This window comes from Hippocampus bargibanti, linkage group LG01 (genome assembly GCF_051943395.1).
Source record: "Hippocampus bargibanti isolate YZ-2025 linkage group LG01, ASM5194339v1, whole genome shotgun sequence".
NCBI classification, from domain to species: domain Eukaryota; kingdom Metazoa; phylum Chordata; class Actinopteri; order Syngnathiformes; family Syngnathidae; genus Hippocampus; species Hippocampus bargibanti.
In genome coordinates, this window is record NC_142734.1 from 35,101,857 (window position 1) to 35,122,542 (window position 20,686).

The window sequence follows — 20,686 nt, forward strand, 5'->3', positions numbered from 1 at the left end:
CGCCATCTTCTGCATTTTTTGGGTGCTACATTTCTCTCCAGATGCCTCAAAATGACACGGAATAAAATATTTAATCGATTGCAAACATGTATGCTTTCCTCTTCACAACTATTTGAATGATATTCAGAACTGGATGAGTAACAAAAAAGCATCTTCTCCGAATCAGAGGCCATTGTTTTGATTCTCGAGCAAGGCAAGACGTCTTGGCGTGACACCACGAACAGCCTCTGTTCAAGGACAAGAACACAGCCATGATAAAAACAGAAACGGAACAAGAGTTAAGAACAAGTGTGGTGCAGCGAAGATCATAATAAATGTCGTCAACTTGACGGAACGGGAAGCATGAACCATAAAGCTTATGTGCTTCGGGTGGCACTTTGGACACAGTTGTGTCTTGTCAGGCAGTTAACCCCCCGACCTGATTCGTTGATATCCGTCCCGGCGAACAGACGATGCCAACGGGAGATAACAGAAAGGCACTAAAAGAAAAAGTCACAGTTTAACCAAGCCGTGGCAAAGTGAACGAAAGTGTCGTCATGAAAAGCAAACAATTCTGTACAGCAGATTCCGACATGTTTCCCTTGTCGTAAATCAGTAAAATATCACTCCCAGGGGAGCGCCGTTTTGGAAAGACTTTTTTCTTTAACTGTCATTTGGTGGTTGTGGGGAACTGTGCAAATCTATAACAAGATATATTCCTAATATTATGCTAACCTAAGTAGTCCCCCCCAAAAAAAACAGGATGTACCAAATAAAACGGCGCCACTAATTACAGACTCAATGTCACATCCGAAAAAAATGAAGAGAAATTATTCCCGCGAGTAAGCGATCATTTGTGAGGGCAGAGACATTTCATATTGAAGTGTCTTTCATTACCAAGCCGCCGTGGAAACCCAGAAAGACAAGAAGCAAAGTACGTCAAAAAATAAGTCTGTACACTAAGAAGGTTGGTCAGACACTCCAACTATTTCTTCACATCACATCGGTATTGATATTATTATTATTGGTATTATATTATAGAGAAAAATGACTTAAAGGACAACCGACACCATTTTTTTGTTTCCTAACTGACATCAGAAAAACGTTTTATAGCATCTAAAATACCCAAAACACGCAGGCTGATATTTTTAGTCAAATGAAAAACACCAATAAAAATGACTTAGTCTCCCAAAACTAATTCAAAATGATCTGAGAAAGTTTCATTTTCAGAAGGTCCCGCCCCCAGTTCGTGACGTCACGCCAATACGTCTTGCCTTGCTCGAGAATCATAACAATGGCTTCAGATTCGGAGAAAATGCTTTCTTGTTACTCATCCAGTTATGAATATGATTAAAATAGTTCTGAAGAGGAAAGCATAAATGTTTGCAATCGATTAAAGTAATTCCGTGTCATTTTGAGGCATCTGGAGAGAAACGTAGCGTCCCAGAAAATGCACAAGATGGCGCCAAAGCTCCGTTGGAAATGGGCTGATTTGTCTGCTGGGAATTTGCTACAATCAAATCGTAGTCTTGGTGCAACACACGATTCACCATTGCGTTATTTATTATTTATGTGTTTTCCTTCTAATTTCGCCATCAACACGGATCAACACGTCGGTTGTGGACTGTATATGTTGGGCTTCATTTTTCGGAGTGGCTTATTGTCTTGGTGGGTGAAACAGCTACAAGAAATGTCAACATTTTGAAGGCCATTTCAAGCAGTTGACTGTCCTAATAGCAGTTTTGACAAGTATAACAACCTCAAGAACAATTTCATGAGCTGTTAAATACAATGTTTCCTCTCACTGAGGCGCGAGAGCTTTCATTGAAAGGGACCATATGTTTTAAGAATCTGCTTCTTATTAGGTATAATAGCAACAGGTCTAAATTTGACTCTGGTGCATTGTGTTGAAAACCGCAGTGTGCATGGATTTGAAACAGGAAACAGCTGCTGAGGGCAAGTTAGGTTGAGCTACAAGACATCGAGACACTGGAGCAGGTTAAGTTCTGACAACATCCTTTTTCAGTCTTTATCCCCCCCCCCACCCCCCACAAGAATCTGTTGTCATAGTTATGTTCTGTTTGCGTGTGTGTGTGTATTTTTTTGGGTCGGGAAGCAGTTGCAAAGGAGGTTATACTTCTTTAGCATTGCACCTGTGTCTGGTTTCCAATCAAGCCTAGCTTTTTTTTTCAAGAATTGAAACTGTTTCAAGGCGGCCCGGTAGTCGAGTGGTTAGCACGCGGGCCTCACGGATCAACACGAAGTTTTCAAACCAAACAATGTACCGCAAAATGCATTGTGTGTCACTTTCTCGGTCAGGGGCGTTCCCTCCGTGACGTCACGTGGAGATCGTCATCAACTCGAAAACAAGACTTCCTGAATATTCAGTGTGAGTCTTAAAAGGTAAAATCTAGCTATATGCGGTGTAATCTTTGTAAAATACGGTCAGTAGAAGTCATTTGAAGTGATTTTAGAAATTATGGACACAACTTGTCTGCAATAATCTCTCCATCCCATTCACAGCACTTAAAAAGAAAAAAAAAGATCTCTTGATTGATGTAAAACGACAGCAAAGAAGACCAAACCTATGAAACATTGAAGCTTTTGAGGATTTTTGTCTGGCTGGCTCTGTATGTCATCCCACTGAACAGTTTGTGTTTGCAGCTGCAAGGCTGGCTGGACAGCTGTCCACTTGACTGTCTGGGCTTCAGTCCAAGTGAGGATGCTTTGGCTTTGGGCTTTAATCCATCCCGGTCAAATCTTAGATGTGCTTGTGAGCTTTTTTTTTCTCTGTGAGTGTTGGGATTGATTTATGGAGCATGGAGAAAAGCCTGTAGAGAAAGTCAGACGACGGAAAAGTATCGGGCTGAGGTTGTTTTTTTTGGGGAGTGGGGGGGGCATAGAGGGGCTCAGTTGCACCATCATCATGCTCCAATGCATCCTGGAGAATTCTGGTTGTTGAGAATTTTTTAGCAGATGTAAAAGTTCTCATGGTGCCCGATAACTTGGGTGTGTGTTTTATTTTTTTAGGGTCAGAAAAAAAAAAGTTCGCTCAGAAATTATATATGGCTTCATCTTAAAGTGACATCATCGTCCACTTGTGCGGCAGTGCATATTGCAGACAGATATTTGGACCGCAAAAAAAGTTTTGAATTGTCAGTGTAATGTAAATATACAAACTAAAGTGCAGCAGTGTGTTTTAAAAGTTTCTTAGCATCCACTAAATGTGATTTTGTTGCAACTCACAGCAATAACATTTTATCTTGCCCCCGAGCTGTTCATTTACTCACTTGAAACAAAAGCCAGAAATACAAACAAACTCTCTCATCCACATATTTAATCACACCCTGGGGGTGATTTGCACCCCATAGTTTAGTGAGTTTTGATTTTGAACTGCTTTGTTCTTTTCGTAATGGTAAGGCAATTTTAATTTCAATATAGTACGGTATTTATGAACAAAGCAGGGTGCATGACTTCAGTGAGAAACAAAACATGCTTCCCCAAGCTTCACATTGCCCTGACCTCTTGTGCATTTAACACCTTCACAATGAGATGAACAGGAATTTAGTTGCAAGTCAGTTCCCATCTCCTTGCTTTGTGCTTAAAAGGACAAGACCCTGCAGCAATTTGGGGCAAAGTTGGGGAGAGCTACCGCTTCAAAATACGTACTCCCAAAAAAAAATGGTCATAAAATAGATGGGAGATAAATTCTGTTTAAATTTGCGACCCAATTGTATACTTCTGGACATTGGTCTTACCACCAACTATGCCCAAAAACCCAACCATTTTTCTCTACAAGTGCCAAAGGTGCAGGATTTGATTGCGTCTCCGGCCTTGTGGAGTTTGCATGTTTTCCCCGTGCCTGCGTGGGTTCTCTCTGGGTACTCTGCTTTCAACCGACATTCCCAAAACACATGTGGCAGGGTAATGGGTATTCCATTCCATTAAATTGTCCGCAATGGTGAGCGCGGACGATTGTTCCTTTCTGTGTGTCCTGTGGTTGGCTATCTTTGTAAAATATGCTCAGTAGAAGTCATTTGAAGTGATTTTACAAATTATGGACACAACTTGTCCAGAGGCGTTGGTTGTCCTTTAAGGTCATGGAGTTGAAATGGCTATTAGCCTCTGAAGGTAATTAGTACTTATAGTTCCTCATACGCAGGAAACGTTATTCAGTTCAATCTGTAATTTGTGCTTAATATAATAACCCACTGACACAAATACAGAAAGTGACATCATTTTTATTGCTATGCATTTGTTATCAAACATTACCTCAAAAGGCCCACGCTCAGGTGATGGATATGTGCCAACTCCTGCAGCCCCCGATCCCCCATTTTGCTGCATTTCTATGCTATGTGCTTAGTGTAATTCACTTTGGCCGATTCCCAGCTCTGGCTATTTTGCTCCAGTTCCCATTCCCCTCTCACTTGGCCCCGCTCTCTCACTCTCCGCACAATCAAGTGCTCCCGTCAGCCATAGGCATTTCATTAGCCAAGTGCCTAGTCCTTAGCAACCGGGGCAGGTAAAGCACTTGACCACATGCTGGATGCTGAATTTGAATAAGGGCCTGAGCCTGTGCCGAGTGCTTCAATAGACAAAGTCTCAACAACTTCTGAAAAGCAAACAAGCAAGTGAAAAGCATGCGGTATGTAAATGAGGCAACTCAGACGAAGCTTTACAAACAATGAGACAGAGATTAGGTAGGGAGGTTCAAGGAACATGTTCAAAGTTCAAAATCATTACTGACAGGAAAAAAAATAACCTAGTCTCTGTCCGGACAGAAAATGTTTGAGCACAGCCTTCCTCTGAAGGACTAACAAACTTCAAAGTGTACACACATTTTACAATCAACAAAACAAGACTGAGATGAAGTCATATGCGAACATATGACATGACGATCAATTCATTGTTGACCTTCACGTCTGTGTAAGCTCTCAGTCGTACAGGAGTGGTCCATCGATGAAAAGGTTTCTTCAGCCATCATCTGTACTTCTTTGAAGGTGTCGGACGTTTCGCCTCTTATCAAAGATGCTTCTTCAGCAAACTAAAGTGTTACTGGTAGTATCGGCCCTATATATATATTAACAAGGTTTGGAGATGGCTAAAAGGCCAGCGGGAATATTAATGATAACCTTGCGTTTGTGTACATTTCATGTTAGCATACAGCAAACGCACAGAGAGCACTCACAGAGTAGAGATTATTTGTGTCTCACTTAACTGTCTTCAAATACTGAATAATGTCGTTCTCAGGGATCAAGGTCACATGACGGGTTTCCAAAAAATGTAATGTCTTAGTGTAGACAGCGACGTCCGATTTATCCTTTGAGAAAGAATGTTGGAGGTCAGCGCTAAGTTGTGCTAACTGTGAGATGTCAGTTCTCAGTCTTTCCTTTTCAAGCTGAAACAAACCCAACATAGACTGAGATTTTGTAGTTTTTATTTTTATTTTTTTGCTCGCTGATTGGTCTATTTCTGACCGTAGATCTTGATATGTAAGACAGGCAGCAATAAAATATCCATGCGCGACAACCCCGGCTACCCTGTTCGTGGGTAAAACGCCAATACCATCATCTGCTACCTGCTTATTGTAGTCGATTCAGGGGAAGACACAATATCAGGATTTGTTCATTTTCATGGCAGGAAGATGATCCTTGTAACTTTTATGTGCTTGTAACATCACTGAAAATCAGGCTATGCTCTCGCGCAGCCTTCAAAATTGAGTGGGGTGAGTTTGCAGTTTTAAAACTGTGAGGAAAATTTGAATGCAGTCCACTTTTCTAATCCTCATCTGAAGTTCTGATCAAAGCCACACCACTCACTGACATGCACAAGATGGACCAGATGACATCTTTATTAATTTGGAACAGAATTTTAAAATTACACATCATGTTTGCGCTTTGAAGCTGGATTTTTTTGGGGGGATAATCAGTCAATTAAAATCCAAGATGATAAACTTGATTGTTTTTCATCCGCCGCTTAAAAAGCAATCTGTCCACATGGAAATGTGTGTTAGTGTATCCGCATGATTGAACGAGCTGTCTGCACAGAAGCATTACTTTAGGAGCACAAAAACTGTCATTTTCTATCCCAGGGTCCATCGTTCTCAAAATGCTGCCTCACATATTATTTCTCTTATGTATTACTGTGACTGAGAGCGATAATTTCATCTCTTTTAGAAAGAAATCCCCATAAGTAATCTGTCAACATGCCTAACTCCATTACCCATAATGATCCAGATAAAGTATGCTCAGGTGAGTGTGACTTTTGTATGCATCACAGAGGACAGTCAAGCCCTTTCTGGGTATGAACCCAACTGACTATTATGACACATTTCAGATCTGACTATAAATAAGCCTTCGTCGAGCAGAAAAAAAATGGAATAGAGCAGCAAACACACTGCATTACAAAAATTCAGTGGGGCTGAAATGTACCAAGCTTCCGCCCCAAAAAACTTAAAACACTGACGGAAACGTAAAAAAAGTTAGGGATTTTGGGTTTTTTTTTTACAAATATTGCCAATTATGTCCATTTAAAATGAGTTGACTGAATAAGGGAAAAGAGCATTTGACAAATGATTAATTAATCACTATATTTTTAAAATTTATATTGATTGGGGTGCGGGAATTCCTCTGTGAACTTGCTGAACTCCTGCGCCAACACCAGTTTGTACCGACTGACACTGACATTGCAGCCCTGAGGATTCCATGGGTGTTGTCAACTTCTGCCTTCATGTTCTTCTCAAGACTTCGAATGGAGTGCATTAATAGTGCCTTTGCTAGTGCTTCATGCCTCTTACCCAAAGTTCTCTGGTATGGTCTCCAACTCACCAGCTATACTTGTAAAGAAAAACAGTACAGAAGATTGGATGGATGGATGGATGGATGGATGGATGGATGGATGGATGGATGGATGGATGGATGGATGGATGGATGGATGGATGGATGGATGGATGGATGGATGGATGGATGGATGGATGGATGGAACATAAGGTGGTGATGGTCTCAGCACACTGTTTAATTTCAAAATAAGTGCATCTGTGCATGTATGTATTGTATCAGGCCAAGGTGTGTGCATGCAAACATTGTACCTGTCTGCATGGTGCACTACAAAATAAAACTGACTTAAATTCCACAACGTGTAACTCCATGGTCTTAACTGGATTCAATTCCTAAGTTTTCCAAGAGTACCGAAGACAAGGAAAGCCAAGAGAGAGGCTACAGCTCTAGCTCACATCAGCTATATTTGTGTCCCAAAGAGGCCTAATCTAATTTAACTGTGGTAGAGCAAGAATGGTCATGCACCCCCGCGACCAACATCTGACCCTTTCTGCCTTGATGAGTGGGTCACAACAATACACCAATTGTCACCGTCCCTCCCAACAGTTCTTCATTCCTTGAACTTGACGGTATGCCGTGGCTGCCGTTACATTGCTTTGTAATCCCATCGAGTAAGAGCTGCCTAGAACCAATGACGATATTCCTAAATTTGTGACGCGGGACCTTTAGAACTTTGAGTCACCGTGGCAGACAGGTGGCTGGGGGAAAACGCTTTGAAAAAGACAAGAAGTCAACAACAAAGGACAGCAGCCCCTGTGGCCTCCGTCCCTACCCCCACAACCTACCAAAAACTGGCCCCCAAGCTTTTGTCTCTGTTGAAATGAAAAGGGAGAAGCCGAGTGCGGGTAATAATTTACAATCCCACTGTGAGTGCTTGTTCTGCATGCCTTGCCGAGATTGCACATAAGTATATTGACAAACTTTCTCCACATAAATAATTTATTAAAATTGGACACACATAAGTACACAGTTACTTTACAAGAAGTCAACGGAAAAATTCCTAATCCAAATAATGACTTCAGTTACTATGTTCATTGAGAAAAGTTATTCCAAGTACTGTACTGAGTAACTAATGAATAACGTCAGATTTAAACTGTGCATGACTGTCAAATAAAAAACTAAAGACATGAAATAGATTGTATATGTAAATTCAAATACGAACCAACAATCACTTCAGAAAAGGTTTTATTTAACAAACATGCACAACCCTACATGCTACAAATACAAACACCGCCTCATGGATGTTTTCAACAGCTTTTCTTACTCGTACTAAATCCATCCATCTCCTTAACCTCATAAAATAGATTTCGGCTACGTTTTACGTCATTAAGTCTCTTTGAAAAGTTGCGTAGACTGCATGAGTCGTGTCATGTGACTGACTGGCTGCGTTAGCTTGATCAAACGCAGTCAAACATCAGTAAAAGTAGCATTTCAAAATTACTCAATTCAAGAGTAAAGGGAATAAAAAATACTAATTTCAACACACTGTTTAATCCCTGCTAATAACTACTACTAGCTATCAAAGTATGGAAATTGTCACTGGTTGAAAATTCTGTTCATGTCTGTAATTTTAACCTATTTAGGATGTTCAATCTCATTAATTGTGATATTCGTCCTTGTCGTGATGTTGATGACGACTGGTAGTTTCAAGAGGTCAAATGCGTCTTTAAAAAGTGATGACATTTTTATGGAATGTCATAAATCATTGTATGGCCCGTGGGTACAACATTTCAACACTGTCTTAAAGGGCAAACGACGCCGCCGGACAATATCCATATATGGACAATGTCCATAATTTGCAAAAACGCTTCAAATGACTTCTACTGAGCGTATTTTACAAAGATTCCACCGCATATAGCTATATTTTACGTTTTAAGACTGAATATTCCGGAAGTCATGTTTTTGAGTTGGTGACGAGTCCTCACGTCACGTCACTGAAGGAACGCCCCTCACCGAGAAAGGACACACTGTAGCAGTCCTTTAATCACGTCAATGCATTTTGTGGTACTTTGTTTGGTCTGAAAACTTTGTGTTGATCTGTGTTGATGGCAAAATTAGAAGGAAAACACATAAATAACAATAAAAAATTCTTCAGCATATGTGCAAGCAAAATGTCATCCCAAATGACTTCTACGATTGCCTCAGATGAAGAAGTTCCATTATTGTCAGCATTTTAAGGTCTAACAGTTAGCAAATGTTTAATTGTGTACCTTTATATTATTTGTCACCTTTTCTGGTTACTGGTGGGAGAGAGGATGATAATCTCAGAATTATAATCTCAAAATTTGCTTGCCCGTGCCCATCCCTCACAAAAATAGTGTAGACCTCTGTAAATTTCAGTTGCCATGCCACAGAAAGCTCAATAGTACTGGTTGATGGAAATATTGCTCAAGTATACCATGCTAACTAACCAATATCAGCCTGCCCCGTTTCACCTGTCTGAGGGAAGAATGAATATACAGTACCACCATAAAAGCTTGAAACAGGAGCACATTTGCTCTGTCCGTTCTTGCAAAGCATGCGTCATTAAAACTGACACTAATTACAGATTTTGAAAAGCACAAGTGGCCCCTGACAGGCTGATGACATTTGTAATGTGTTAAAACAGGAGGAGAGCAGTTTGGTTTGGAGTGCTTTGCGCTAATCTGGGATCCATTCGAGCATTTGGAGGTGCCATACTGTCAAATCAGATAGACGAGTCTATTCATTGCAAAACCTTGAATATGATATTGCAGACATTGGCATGGCAAGTTCTCGTGTCATAATCAAATGTATTGATAAGATCTTAAAAGTGTGCTTATGTAAAGCAACGTGTGCTTGTTGTGATTAGGTTCGCTCACATTTAGTTTAGTTGACTGCCTCCATCTTTTGTATTCATTCTTTTAAAACATCGGTTGAGCAAAAAGAACAATGAAAGGGGAGGGTTTTCTCAGGACAAGCCAACAGAAGCAGGACAAGGAAGAGGAGAGAAGAGGGGTCAAGGAGGGGAAAAGAGACCATTCGACAAGAAAGATTGCTACTCCACTCTAGCCATTGTCCTCATGTAAATTGGAGCTGATCGAGATTCTACAAGTGTCACGAGCAGTAATGTTAAACTTCCCACACTTCACAGCAAAGGGTAGTAGCACAATGCTCATAATTCAGACTAAATGAAACAGTCACATTCACAAAACCCCAAGCATGAATACACATATTGATTTGATTTCAGGGTTGAACACTTTAACTTAGCGTGAGGTGCTTATTGTAGCAGGTGCTAGCTATCCTGAACACAGTACGACTTTAGCAGTGCTTGCTAGCATTAGCAAAAAGCATAAACAAGTGTAAATGACTTTAAACCATATGGCTTTTATCATACATTAAATTTGTATTTCAAGCAGGTGAGGGGAAGAGCTATGGTCACAGTGTGTAATAGGTGGCTAATTAATCAACTATGAAAACGTGAAACAGTCAAAGTCTACCATTCAGTCCCAGGGATAGTGAAACAATTATTGTTCAAACTGTGCATGTTACTGTCGCATTAACTTTTTTTTCTACTACTGAGTGATGCATCAAAAGCTCCAGCTAATGGGCTTGTAAGTTTATATGTATAACTTTGCTAAATTTGTCAAAGCAGAAAATATTTTAAAGATCTCGCTTTTCCCAAGTAGACTTCATCAAGTACATTTTGCTTGCATGAGGACAGAGGCACGCCGTGCAAATGCGTGTGCGTCTGTGTGTACACAGAGACACGGTCAAGTTGGTGACACATCCTTTCCCACTTATCTCAGTTTGACTCAGAAAGCCATCATGTCCTTGCCATTGTTGGCTAAAACAACAGAACGGGGAAGAAAAAAAATCATGCCATTAGTTTAGAAGGCACTGGACCTGGAAGTGGAATTGGTTTGAGTTTCTATCACATTTAAAGGACAACCGACACCATTTTTTTTTCCTAACTGACATCAGAAAATCATTTTATAGCATCTAAAATACCCAAAACACGCTGATATTTTTAGTCAAATGAAGAACACCAATAAAAATGACTTAAAGTCTCCCAAAACTAATTCAAAATGTTCTGAGAAAGTTTCAGTTTCAGAAGGTCCCGCCCCGTTGTTCGTGACGTCACGCCAATACATCTTGCCTTGTTCGAGAATCATAACAATGGCTTCAGATTCTGAGAAAATGTTTTCTTGTTACTCATCCAGTTATGAATGTGATTCAAATAGTTCTGAAGAGGAAAGCACAAATGTTTGCAATCAATTGCAATCAAGAAGTTCTTCCGGGTCATTTTGAGGCATCAGGACGGATGTTTAGCGTCCCAGAAAATGCAGAAGATGGCGCCCAAACTCTGTTGGAAATGGGCTGATTTGTCTGCCGGGAATTTGTGTCAGCGAATATCAAATAGTTGTCTTGGTGCAATACACAACGATTCACCATCGCGTTATTTATGTGTTTTCCTTCTAATTTCGCCATCAACACGAAGTTTTCAGACCAAACAAAGTACCGCAAAATGCATTGTGTGTCGCTTTCTCGGTCAGGGGCGTTCCAAACGTGACGTGACGTCAGGATTCGTCACCAACTCGAAACCAAGACTTCCTGAATATTCAGCGTGCGTCTTAAAATGTAAAATATAGCGATATGCGGTGGAATCTTTGTAAAATACGCTCAGTAGAAGTCATTTGAAGTGATTTTACACATTCTGGACACAATTTGTACGAAGGCGTCGGTTGTCCTCCAAGTCTCAGAAGAGATATTCATGTAATAGTTGGTCTGACAGAGAGTATAAATTCATTTTAAAAGCCATGATTTCTAAAACAAGTAATGTATACTTATGAGATATCCCTGTACAATTGCAATATAGTTAACGCCCCCTTGCTTAGTCAGGTAGCCTCTCTAAAAAGGTAAAGACATAAAAAGTGTTCCTCATTTCACTATTTATGATTCCTGCTGACAGCAACGTGTTCCATCGGATGTCATGATCAGATGACTGATGACATTGTGCACATGTGGAGGTCACTTCAGGAATGTGAGAGGATGACTGAAGATAAGGAATGAAAGTTGGAAGTAAGGCAAAGTGATAAGGGTAGAAAACATGGCAGTCAAAGTGGCTTCACCATGACAACTCATTGACAGAGGGACACATGAGTGGGTGGAAAAGGAAGTCACAGAGACTGAGGTGTCATCTGAAGAACTCCAAACAAGCCAGCCGGCCTGTGTTTGTTGATAAAAGTGGGACTCCCAACTGTCAAGTCTGCAGCGCTTCCTGTATATGCAGAAATGTGCAGTAGTTGTGATGACATCAAGTGATGCTTTCATGATTGGATACTAACCACACTTTTGTGGGATCCTATGATCATTTAATTTAAACAAAATATTTATTTTCTTTCATACTTGTGGTTCTCGAAATGCAAATTCCACATGGCTTTCTACGATCTCTTGGGTGTTGCAGAAAAACAATTCCCCCCTATATCCGATGGTTTAGGCGTGATGACAGTAAAGAGTCGCATGAGCCACAGCAGCTGCCCTGCTTTAGTCATGTAACCCAGGAACAGGAATTCTGTTGCCCGGGGGGAGTCCAAATCTCATGCAGACTCTTGTTCTGGTTTCTTTATGCCTCAGACACAGGAGGGACTTTTCCGGGTCACTGTACATCCAAGTAACTGCCCGGAATCCCTTTGGGAATTTCAACTTGCCTGTTCTTCATGTTCTTCACCTTTAAAAATATTCAAAAGAGACATTGACCTCAACTAACTTTACACCTTCCAAGTCGGTATTATTGAAAACAGCAACTTATTTAATTGACTGGGCTAACTCATAAGGAATCAGCCCCCCAGCTGTTTTAGTAATCTTTGAAAGGATCCACTTATTTTTTAATTGTTTTCATAATATTTGATTTCCTTTTGTAATTTGGGTTGAAAATGTTCAGGAGGCCTTTTTCAAGCTGCTCTAGTTTTTCTGAAATACCTGGTCATCCTAAAAAAAATCTAAAAGGATCTTACATTCAAATATAGTGGTCAATTGAAAGAATCTCGTCATTTTGACGATTGCCATTTGTTTTGCCACACAGCCAAATTAACATCAATATAGCAATGACACACTCAAGGGTGACACCGGAGTGGATTTTCAATCCCACAACCATAGGTAAATAAATAAGTAAACATCATTCTACACCAGTCCCCACCAGGAGGCAAGTCAAGCCTCCAGAGGCAGGAACCACACCACAGGGGGATCCAAACCCAGAATGATGAAGGAGACCCCCCCCCCCTCACGGTTGCATCCTGAGCCAGAGATTAACACAGTTCCCAGTGTGGTCATCCCCACAGTGAGGAACACTGGATTTAACACAAGATAAAATAAGACAGTAGACAAGGTGAAGTCTCCCCCGCCCCTCCTGCTGAATAGCTTTATTTTACTTTAGAGTGAGTTGAGCGTGTGTGACTATCACATCGGTATACTTTTTTTTCCTGTGGGATGGGATGACAATATGGATCTCACGTGGATGCAACTAGATTTTCTCTTAGAAAGAAGGTTTGTGCTACGTCTGTGTAAGCTCTCAGTCGTACAGGAGCGGTCCGTCGATGAAAAGGTTTCTTCAGCCGTATTCTTTGAAGGTGTCGGACGTTTTGCTTCTTAGGATGAATGGCATTGAGGCTACTGAAGAAAATGTACAGGATATCCTACTTAAAACAGAGTACTCTCTATTATTCCTCTCATATCGGGAAAAGGTCGACAGGTGGCTTGAGCGAGTTATGCATTCCAGACAATTCAGAACCTCCACCTTGCGCAAACAGTGGGAAAAGGCCAAGACTCATTCACATCAGAAGCAGCGGAGGCATGGGGAGAGCAAAGAGAATGGAGTGGAGGGGGTTTGACGAACCAAATTCTCGATCCCACCCACTCTGAGAAGAATTCCACCAACCTGTCTGCTTACACGTCATTAAGCAGGACCACCTGCTGTTAAATCAGGACACCCCCGTTGTGATTTCAGTAAGCCCGACTGACATTATCACTACGCAGCCCGATCGTAGCGATCGAATGACTGAGCAGAAAAATTCTCCTTTCCGCATACAGAATGATATAAAACTTCTGTATCGAGACAAGACAAAGAGGAAGACAGAAAGGAAGACTCATGAAGAAAAATGTGCCAGTGTAACGCATCCTAAGCGATCCCCACCTCTAACAATCCCACTTCTCAACACACTTTTGTTTGAGGTATCGGTTGTTGTCGAATGCTAGCAAATGTGAATTTCCTCTTACTGTTCCTGTATTCTCAAATTCCCAGTGTCAAGTATCTCTCACAAAACCCTTTTCTTGAGGACATGTCTCCAGTCTAGCTCCCTGCCAGGCATTCCGGAGTCTATCCAACATGTCAAGAATGAGGATAAAGCATGGGAGTGTACAATGAGTTCGGTGGCAGGTAGAGTCTTGTCCCATTGCTAACATCCAAATATCTGAAGGTGGTGATTGCAAACAATCGGATATAACGTTTCATTAAAATGTCGGACTAAAACAAGCATAAATGTGAATTTCCCTACCCGGAGGCATGTCAATATCTGGGCCAATTTATAAAGATTTGATAGTGAGCCAAACATGTGGGAAAAAAATGAAAATATGAGTTGGAACCCTTAAATGTTTACACCACAAACATTTTATTAAACTTCAATTTTGTTTCTACTTTGATACAGTTCATTTGGTCCGGTGTTTACCACAGACTGGTTTGTGGATCAACTCAATGAAGGACCTTCTAGGAGCAACTTTAGTGTTGTTAGGTTGTGGTGGGAAATCTGAATAAGAAATGCACCCAATTTTGGGCCGCACCAATGCTTAGTGACGACAGACAATGTAAACATGAGATTGTTGAGTCATTGAACGCATCTTAGATTGAGCATGGTCATTATATTTTAGCTTCAAACCCTTCAGGGACAGCAGTTACTACAGCCTATCGTGATATCAGGTTATACGTTATCATTATTGGTGCAGGAAAAAGGTTCAAATCAGATTTACCTATGCAAACCAATCAACACAAATGGATGAGAGAACGTGACCTGCAAGCGTAAAAGCACATTTTGTTTTTAATCATTGACTTCTTGGGAGTCATGTGTGCATTCAGAATAGCCACTCAGGACATCGCAGCAGTGAGAAGATCAAGTGAGGGAGGTGAAAGGAATACCTGCAAGTTGAATCAAGGCAGGATAGGCAAATTCAGCTTAATACTTGAAACAACAACATGTTAAAAAAAAAAATCACACGTACAGTGTATATCTGAAGTAAGAAATGGGACCGCTTTCACCTCTAACACCGGTAGAAATGGGGTTTTAGTTTGATCCAAACTTTGAACAGCTGAAAAGAGTAAAAGTTAAACAGCGGAAAGCTCACTTCCCAGTGGCATGGGGAGGGGGCTCAGGTGGCAAGCGTATTCATGAACTTCAAATACGTATTATTCATGGCTACACTGTTCATTCCAGAACAGAGATTAATTTTGAAGCAAATTCTGTCACGGCGAGCAAATGTTTAAATTTATTCAAATGAAAAAAAAAGTTGGATCACGGTGATTATTCTGTTACAAGGTTATAAAAGGCAAACTGTTTAACCCCAGACTTGAAATACCAAAGCAACAGACTGTAAAGGTCGGGAATCGCTCTTTGACCACGGTAGTCTGATCCTTCAGGTGTTCATCAGGCACACCCACAAAGCCCTCCAAGAAAGAAAATGACTTCGGTGTTCTTGATTCATAGAGGTTTGGGAAGAAGAGTCTGGAATTGTGAAGCTGTATCATTTAAACTGAGCACAGCCTTTGAAATATTTACTGTTTTAAGTGATCAGAAGGAGCTTTCAGTGTATTAAAAAAAACAGTTGTGACAGATAGAGCTCAATGCCATTAGTCGCATTTGATTGGGATGTCTGCTTACCTTCCACACAGTGTTCCACATCCTCCAGGTTGCGCAACGTAATCCTCATCAGGCTTGAGTTGAGCATCAGTTCGTTCATGTGTTCGGACCCCATCGATTCCGGGGCAGGGTTAAGAAAAAATATGCGTGTATCACCCGTGGCAACCTGATTGTCGCAGATTCCTGTGTTGCCAAAGCCGCCAATCATCACCTTGTTGCCACCATCCAAGAGGATTTCACGGTTTATAGTGGTCTTTCCTTTCAAGTAGCGCCACACCCTGACCTGTTGGTTAAAAGAGGACAGGAAACAGGTTAAAAGAGGGCAGCAATTCGGAACAAAAAGAGTGGAATATGTCTCAAAACTCACTTGTACTCTTTGGCATTCGACTCAGCTTGATTCAGACTTGATCTTAGTTTTACTCCCTAATGCTTACTACTATCTGTGCGACCAACAGGTGGTGCTGTTGGCCCAGACTGCACCTGCACAGGTGCTGGTCGTCCCGATCAGTGGCAGACTGCCACGTTCGGATTGGCGACTAACGGCTAGCGCTGTCAGCAATGCCTGCAGCCTCGCAGGTGCTGGTCGTTCCAATCAGTGGCAGTCAAAAGGACTCCCAGCACGACCATTCAGCGTTGGGTCATTGTATGCAATTGTATGCTGTGCATGTGTTTGTTTCATCTTGGCAGACTTTTACTCTTGGTTTTTCTTTGATAATTTGTATTTTTCTGTTCAGATGATTTTAACGTTTTACATTTTGTTCCTGTTGACTTTATTTTAATACAATTTCTCAAATACAACCTGCTGCTCCCTACTGCCTGCTTTTTGGGATCCACAACTGCCATCACCACCTTGCAAACCGTGACATACCAACACTTTTTTTCACATGTAATTATGTGTATACCTTTCAACAATGAACCAATGAGGTTCCTATAATTAGATCAACAAAAATTTGATTGGCATCTGATATCTGAAAGAAATCACATAATCAAAATTGAAGAAAGAATAAGATTTTTAAAAACAACAAAAGCACAAAGTTGGTCTAAATAAAACTTTTGCTTTGTGTTCTCCAAACAAAGTATCCTGGGCCTTTCTTCAATGTGACACGAAGAAAAAAAATCATATATGAACCCAAGAGGAATCTAGAAAATCTGCAGTGCGGTTGGCAACCACTGGAGTCAAAGATTGTTTGACATTCCAGGAAGCGGCATTGGGTCTGATTTATATACATTGTCACATAGGGACTGTTTTCATTTTGGAGGAATAATCTCACTTTAGCTTCTGGTGGTGGTTTTTGTCTTCATTGAGAAACTGTGTGCCTCTAATCTAGTCAGCTCATTCACTCGAAGTCGGAAGACAAGTTGACCAGGCATGGTTGTTTATTTTGACAGATTATAGAGTGGTCTACCACAAGTCTACTGTGGTGCAAAGGTTTCACAATAAGTGCCCACAAAATGGGGAGAGAGAATGACTTCTTCGTCCAAAGTGAAGCACCAGGAACAGGGTTTATTGTTCTCTAAGGCTATTTTAAGAACCTCACGCAAAATTTGCAGGCCAAATTTCAGAATCAGAAAGACTTCAATAGACCCACAATGGGGAAATGTGCATTTCAGACACACCGGAATAGAAATAACAATTAAATATACTGCCTATTCTGACAACTACACATAAGATTTTCATACAGTATATATATATATATAAGATTCATACACGGACACTACCACACACATACACACACACCCACACGCACATGCACATATACATAAAGTACATATATATATTATAAAGCGCTCTACCTTATTTGGACCCTGGCCATCTGATTTTTGGGTATAATGTAGGAGAATAACGTTTCCCTCATCTTGCTTCACAAAAACATTTATGACAAATATTTTGATTTTAAACATTCAGATCAGGACACCACCGGTGGCCATACTAAAATACATAATCTATGACATTAACTAAGGTTATAAATACAATGCAATACAAAATATATCGATTGATATAATAGTTTGACAACAGCTGAAACTGTAACAAAGCGCTTAACATGGACAACTATCCTATACAGGAAATAAAGTGTCATAAATAATTGTGCTAATCAGATCAGTTGATCAATTAAGTGAAAAGGCCTTTTACAAAAAAAATGTGTAGCTGTTCAACAAGTTTACATGGCTGGTGACCAAATAAGAACAGTATGAGAAAGTGATCTTAAATATATAAGGTTGGTATTTGTAAAAGAAAAAAAACATAAATAAAAACAACAAATAAATAAATGAATAAATAAATAAATAAACGGATGCACTACTTAATAATAATAATAATAATACATTTTATTTCAAGCGCCTTTCAAAACACCCAAGGACACTTTACAATAAAAACAATAGAACACAGCACATAACAATAAAACCATAAGTAAAATGATAAATAATAAAATAGCAGAGAGAATTATACATTGAAAGCAATTTTAAACAAATGGGTTTTGAGATGAGCCTTGAAAATAGGGAGGGAGTCAATATTACGGATGTTGGGTGGGAGTGAATTCCAGAGTTTGGGAGCAGAGCGGCTGAAAGCTCTGCATCCCATCGTGGTGAGACGGGCAGAGGGCACATAGAGGTGAAGGGAGGATGAGGATCTGAGGGACCGAGAGGGAACAGAGATTTGAAGCAGGTCAGAAAGATAGGGAGGAGCAAGGTTATGGATGGCTTTGAAAGTAAACAGAAGTATTTTGAATTCGATACGATGTTTAACCGGTAGCCAGTGGAGTTGCTGGAGTACAGGGGTGATGTGGTGAAAGGAGGGGGTTTTGGTGATGATCCGGGCTGAAGAATTTTGGACGAGTTGGAGTTCATTCAACTCATACTTCATTCAATTTGACATAACCTTCTAGGTTGCTTTATATAAAAGAGCCAATTTCTTTAGACACCCCCTCTAAAAATGACACAAAACAATATAGAGTTGGGTCGAATTGACCTGAGGGGGTAGGTCAAATTTTGAAATGTTTTTGGGTTGTTGTCAGTGGTACTTTATATTTTGGTGGCGTATCACAGAGAAGCATACGCCAGCTTTTGATATCCGACGTCAATTATTACACCTGCTTTCACGTTTCTGGAATGCAATGTCATCCGTAGCTCGTGGGGGGGAAAAACACTTCATTTCCAATTGTGTGACAATACATTGCAAACAATTTGTTCCTTAAAGTTCGATCTGGCCAAAGTGCGTCGATATAGTTGCAAACTCTGGATTTTGTGAAGCTGGTTTTCTTTTGTGTGCGCGTACATACAGCAGGTGTACGAGCTTGCTGGCTGCAAAAGTCATAAACTCACCTTGCATGAGTAAGTGTTGTGCACCGGGTCCATATTAATAATTTCGTCCACTGTGCCCGTCAAAACGACGTTGGCCTCTTCTTCGCGGTCCTCCAAGTCCTTTTCCGGGCAAGTGGCCACACAGCACCGCAACAGGACGGCCAGCAACCCGGCTTGAAGCAGAGATGGCCACTCGGCTTTGAATCTCCGCGGTGGACTCATGACTACCGTCCAAATTTGCATCAGTTAACTTTTCTTCGGAAAATATAAATCTGATCTCTAATATCACCACTCAGAGTGTGCGACAACTCCAAATGGTTTTGGATGTGCTGGAATTATCTCCCGAGGCTCTCCACAACTCCTCTGCCGGTTACCCGTGTAGCTTTGCACTCCGTGGACCAGTTTGGCACATCTATAACCAGGTTTGAAAAGGTTCTTTCCGCCGCCGCCGGCTGGAATAACCTGGATGGAAGAGAGAGGAACGAGAAGGAAGGGGAAGAGGAGTCTCTCTCTCTCTCTCTCTCTTTCCCTTTCTCTTTCCCTCTCTCTCTCTCTCTCTCTCTCACTCTCACACTTGCTGTCTCTCACTCACTGTCTCCCTCGCTCTCTCACTGTCTCTCTCTCTCTCTCTCTCTCCAGGAATGCAACAGCACCCCCCTCCACTCTCACACACGGATTTGCATGCAGTCTGAATAGCTGATCCCACAAGCGTGTCAGTGTGCTCCTTCCAAGGGGAGCTCCAGAGATGGCCGAGTCAAGTGGATGATCGAGGGCGCCCCCAGTCGCACAGACGACGTCCTTACCACTTTCAAAAGTGCCAATGAAGAAGATAAATGTTGAGAAAGCTCCATGGAGTAAGCTGCTTATTGTCTCAAGATGTCCTGAGTCAAGGTCAGCAGCATCTCCACCATAGTGTTGCGAAGTTCACACAGCAAAATCCAACTTCAACGGACAGTTAGGACGGCGGAAAAAAATCATTGGCACCGCTCTACCCGCTCTCGCGGACTTGCACACTGCAAGAATCCAAACAAGGGTGGGGAAAATCCTACTGGACCCTCTACACCCTGCACACCACCTTTTCCAGTTACTTTAGCAACTTTGGGAAAAATATATTTTTTTTAATTCTCAATACACTTTTCTAAATGCAGATAATTGACAATACAAGCATTTGAGAGCCGTGACGTGACGTCAGGAATCGTCACCAACTCAAAAACAAGACTTCCTGAATATTTAACGCGAGTCTTAAAACGTAAAATATCGCTATATGCGGTGGAATCTTTGTAAAATACGCTCAGTAGAAGTCATTTGAAGCCATTTTACAAATTATGGACACAACTTGTCCGGCGGCGTCGGTTGTCCTTTCACTAAATACACATTGTGTCATATGTCATTTAGGGTCCATACTTATATCATAAAACCTTGCATAAATGTATAAATGATACCACGTGGTTATATTCTTAGTGCTCCATTTGAGAACAGACAGTGCGTCAATTTCTACTTAAAAGCTGTAATTTTATTGAGGCGTCTATTCCTGGGGAAAATAACAGGCTTACTCCTGCACATTTGCCGAGGAAGATATTTGTAGAAATGTCTCACTTTTGACAACTTAGTATAAATGGAGAACTTTCTGAGAACAGAGCTTAAAAAAAGAAACCCAGGTGAAATATTACAAGGGTGAGTTTCCCGTGTTACTCACCCTTGTAATATTTC

At 40.9% G+C, this 20,686-nt stretch overlaps 1 protein-coding gene across 3 annotated transcripts in view; it reads right to left on the reverse strand.

The window, feature by feature from the left end:
* The window catches only part of agrn (agrin), a 247,953-nt gene extending 228,560 nt beyond the window's left edge, over window positions 1-19,393 (reverse strand). For all 3 annotated transcript variants that reach the window (XM_089013232.1, XM_089013247.1, XM_089013225.1), the window contains exons 1-2: window positions 18,998-19,393; window positions 15,701-15,962 (exon numbers count right to left, since the gene is read on the reverse strand). In XM_089013232.1, the coding sequence (XP_088869358.1) occupies window positions 15,701-15,962; window positions 18,998-19,219 (484 nt within the window). In that variant the 5' untranslated portion in view covers window positions 19,220-19,393. The remainder of the gene's footprint in view (window positions 1-15,700; window positions 15,963-18,997) is intronic.
* Between the last annotated feature and the right edge of the window lie 1,293 nt (window positions 19,394-20,686).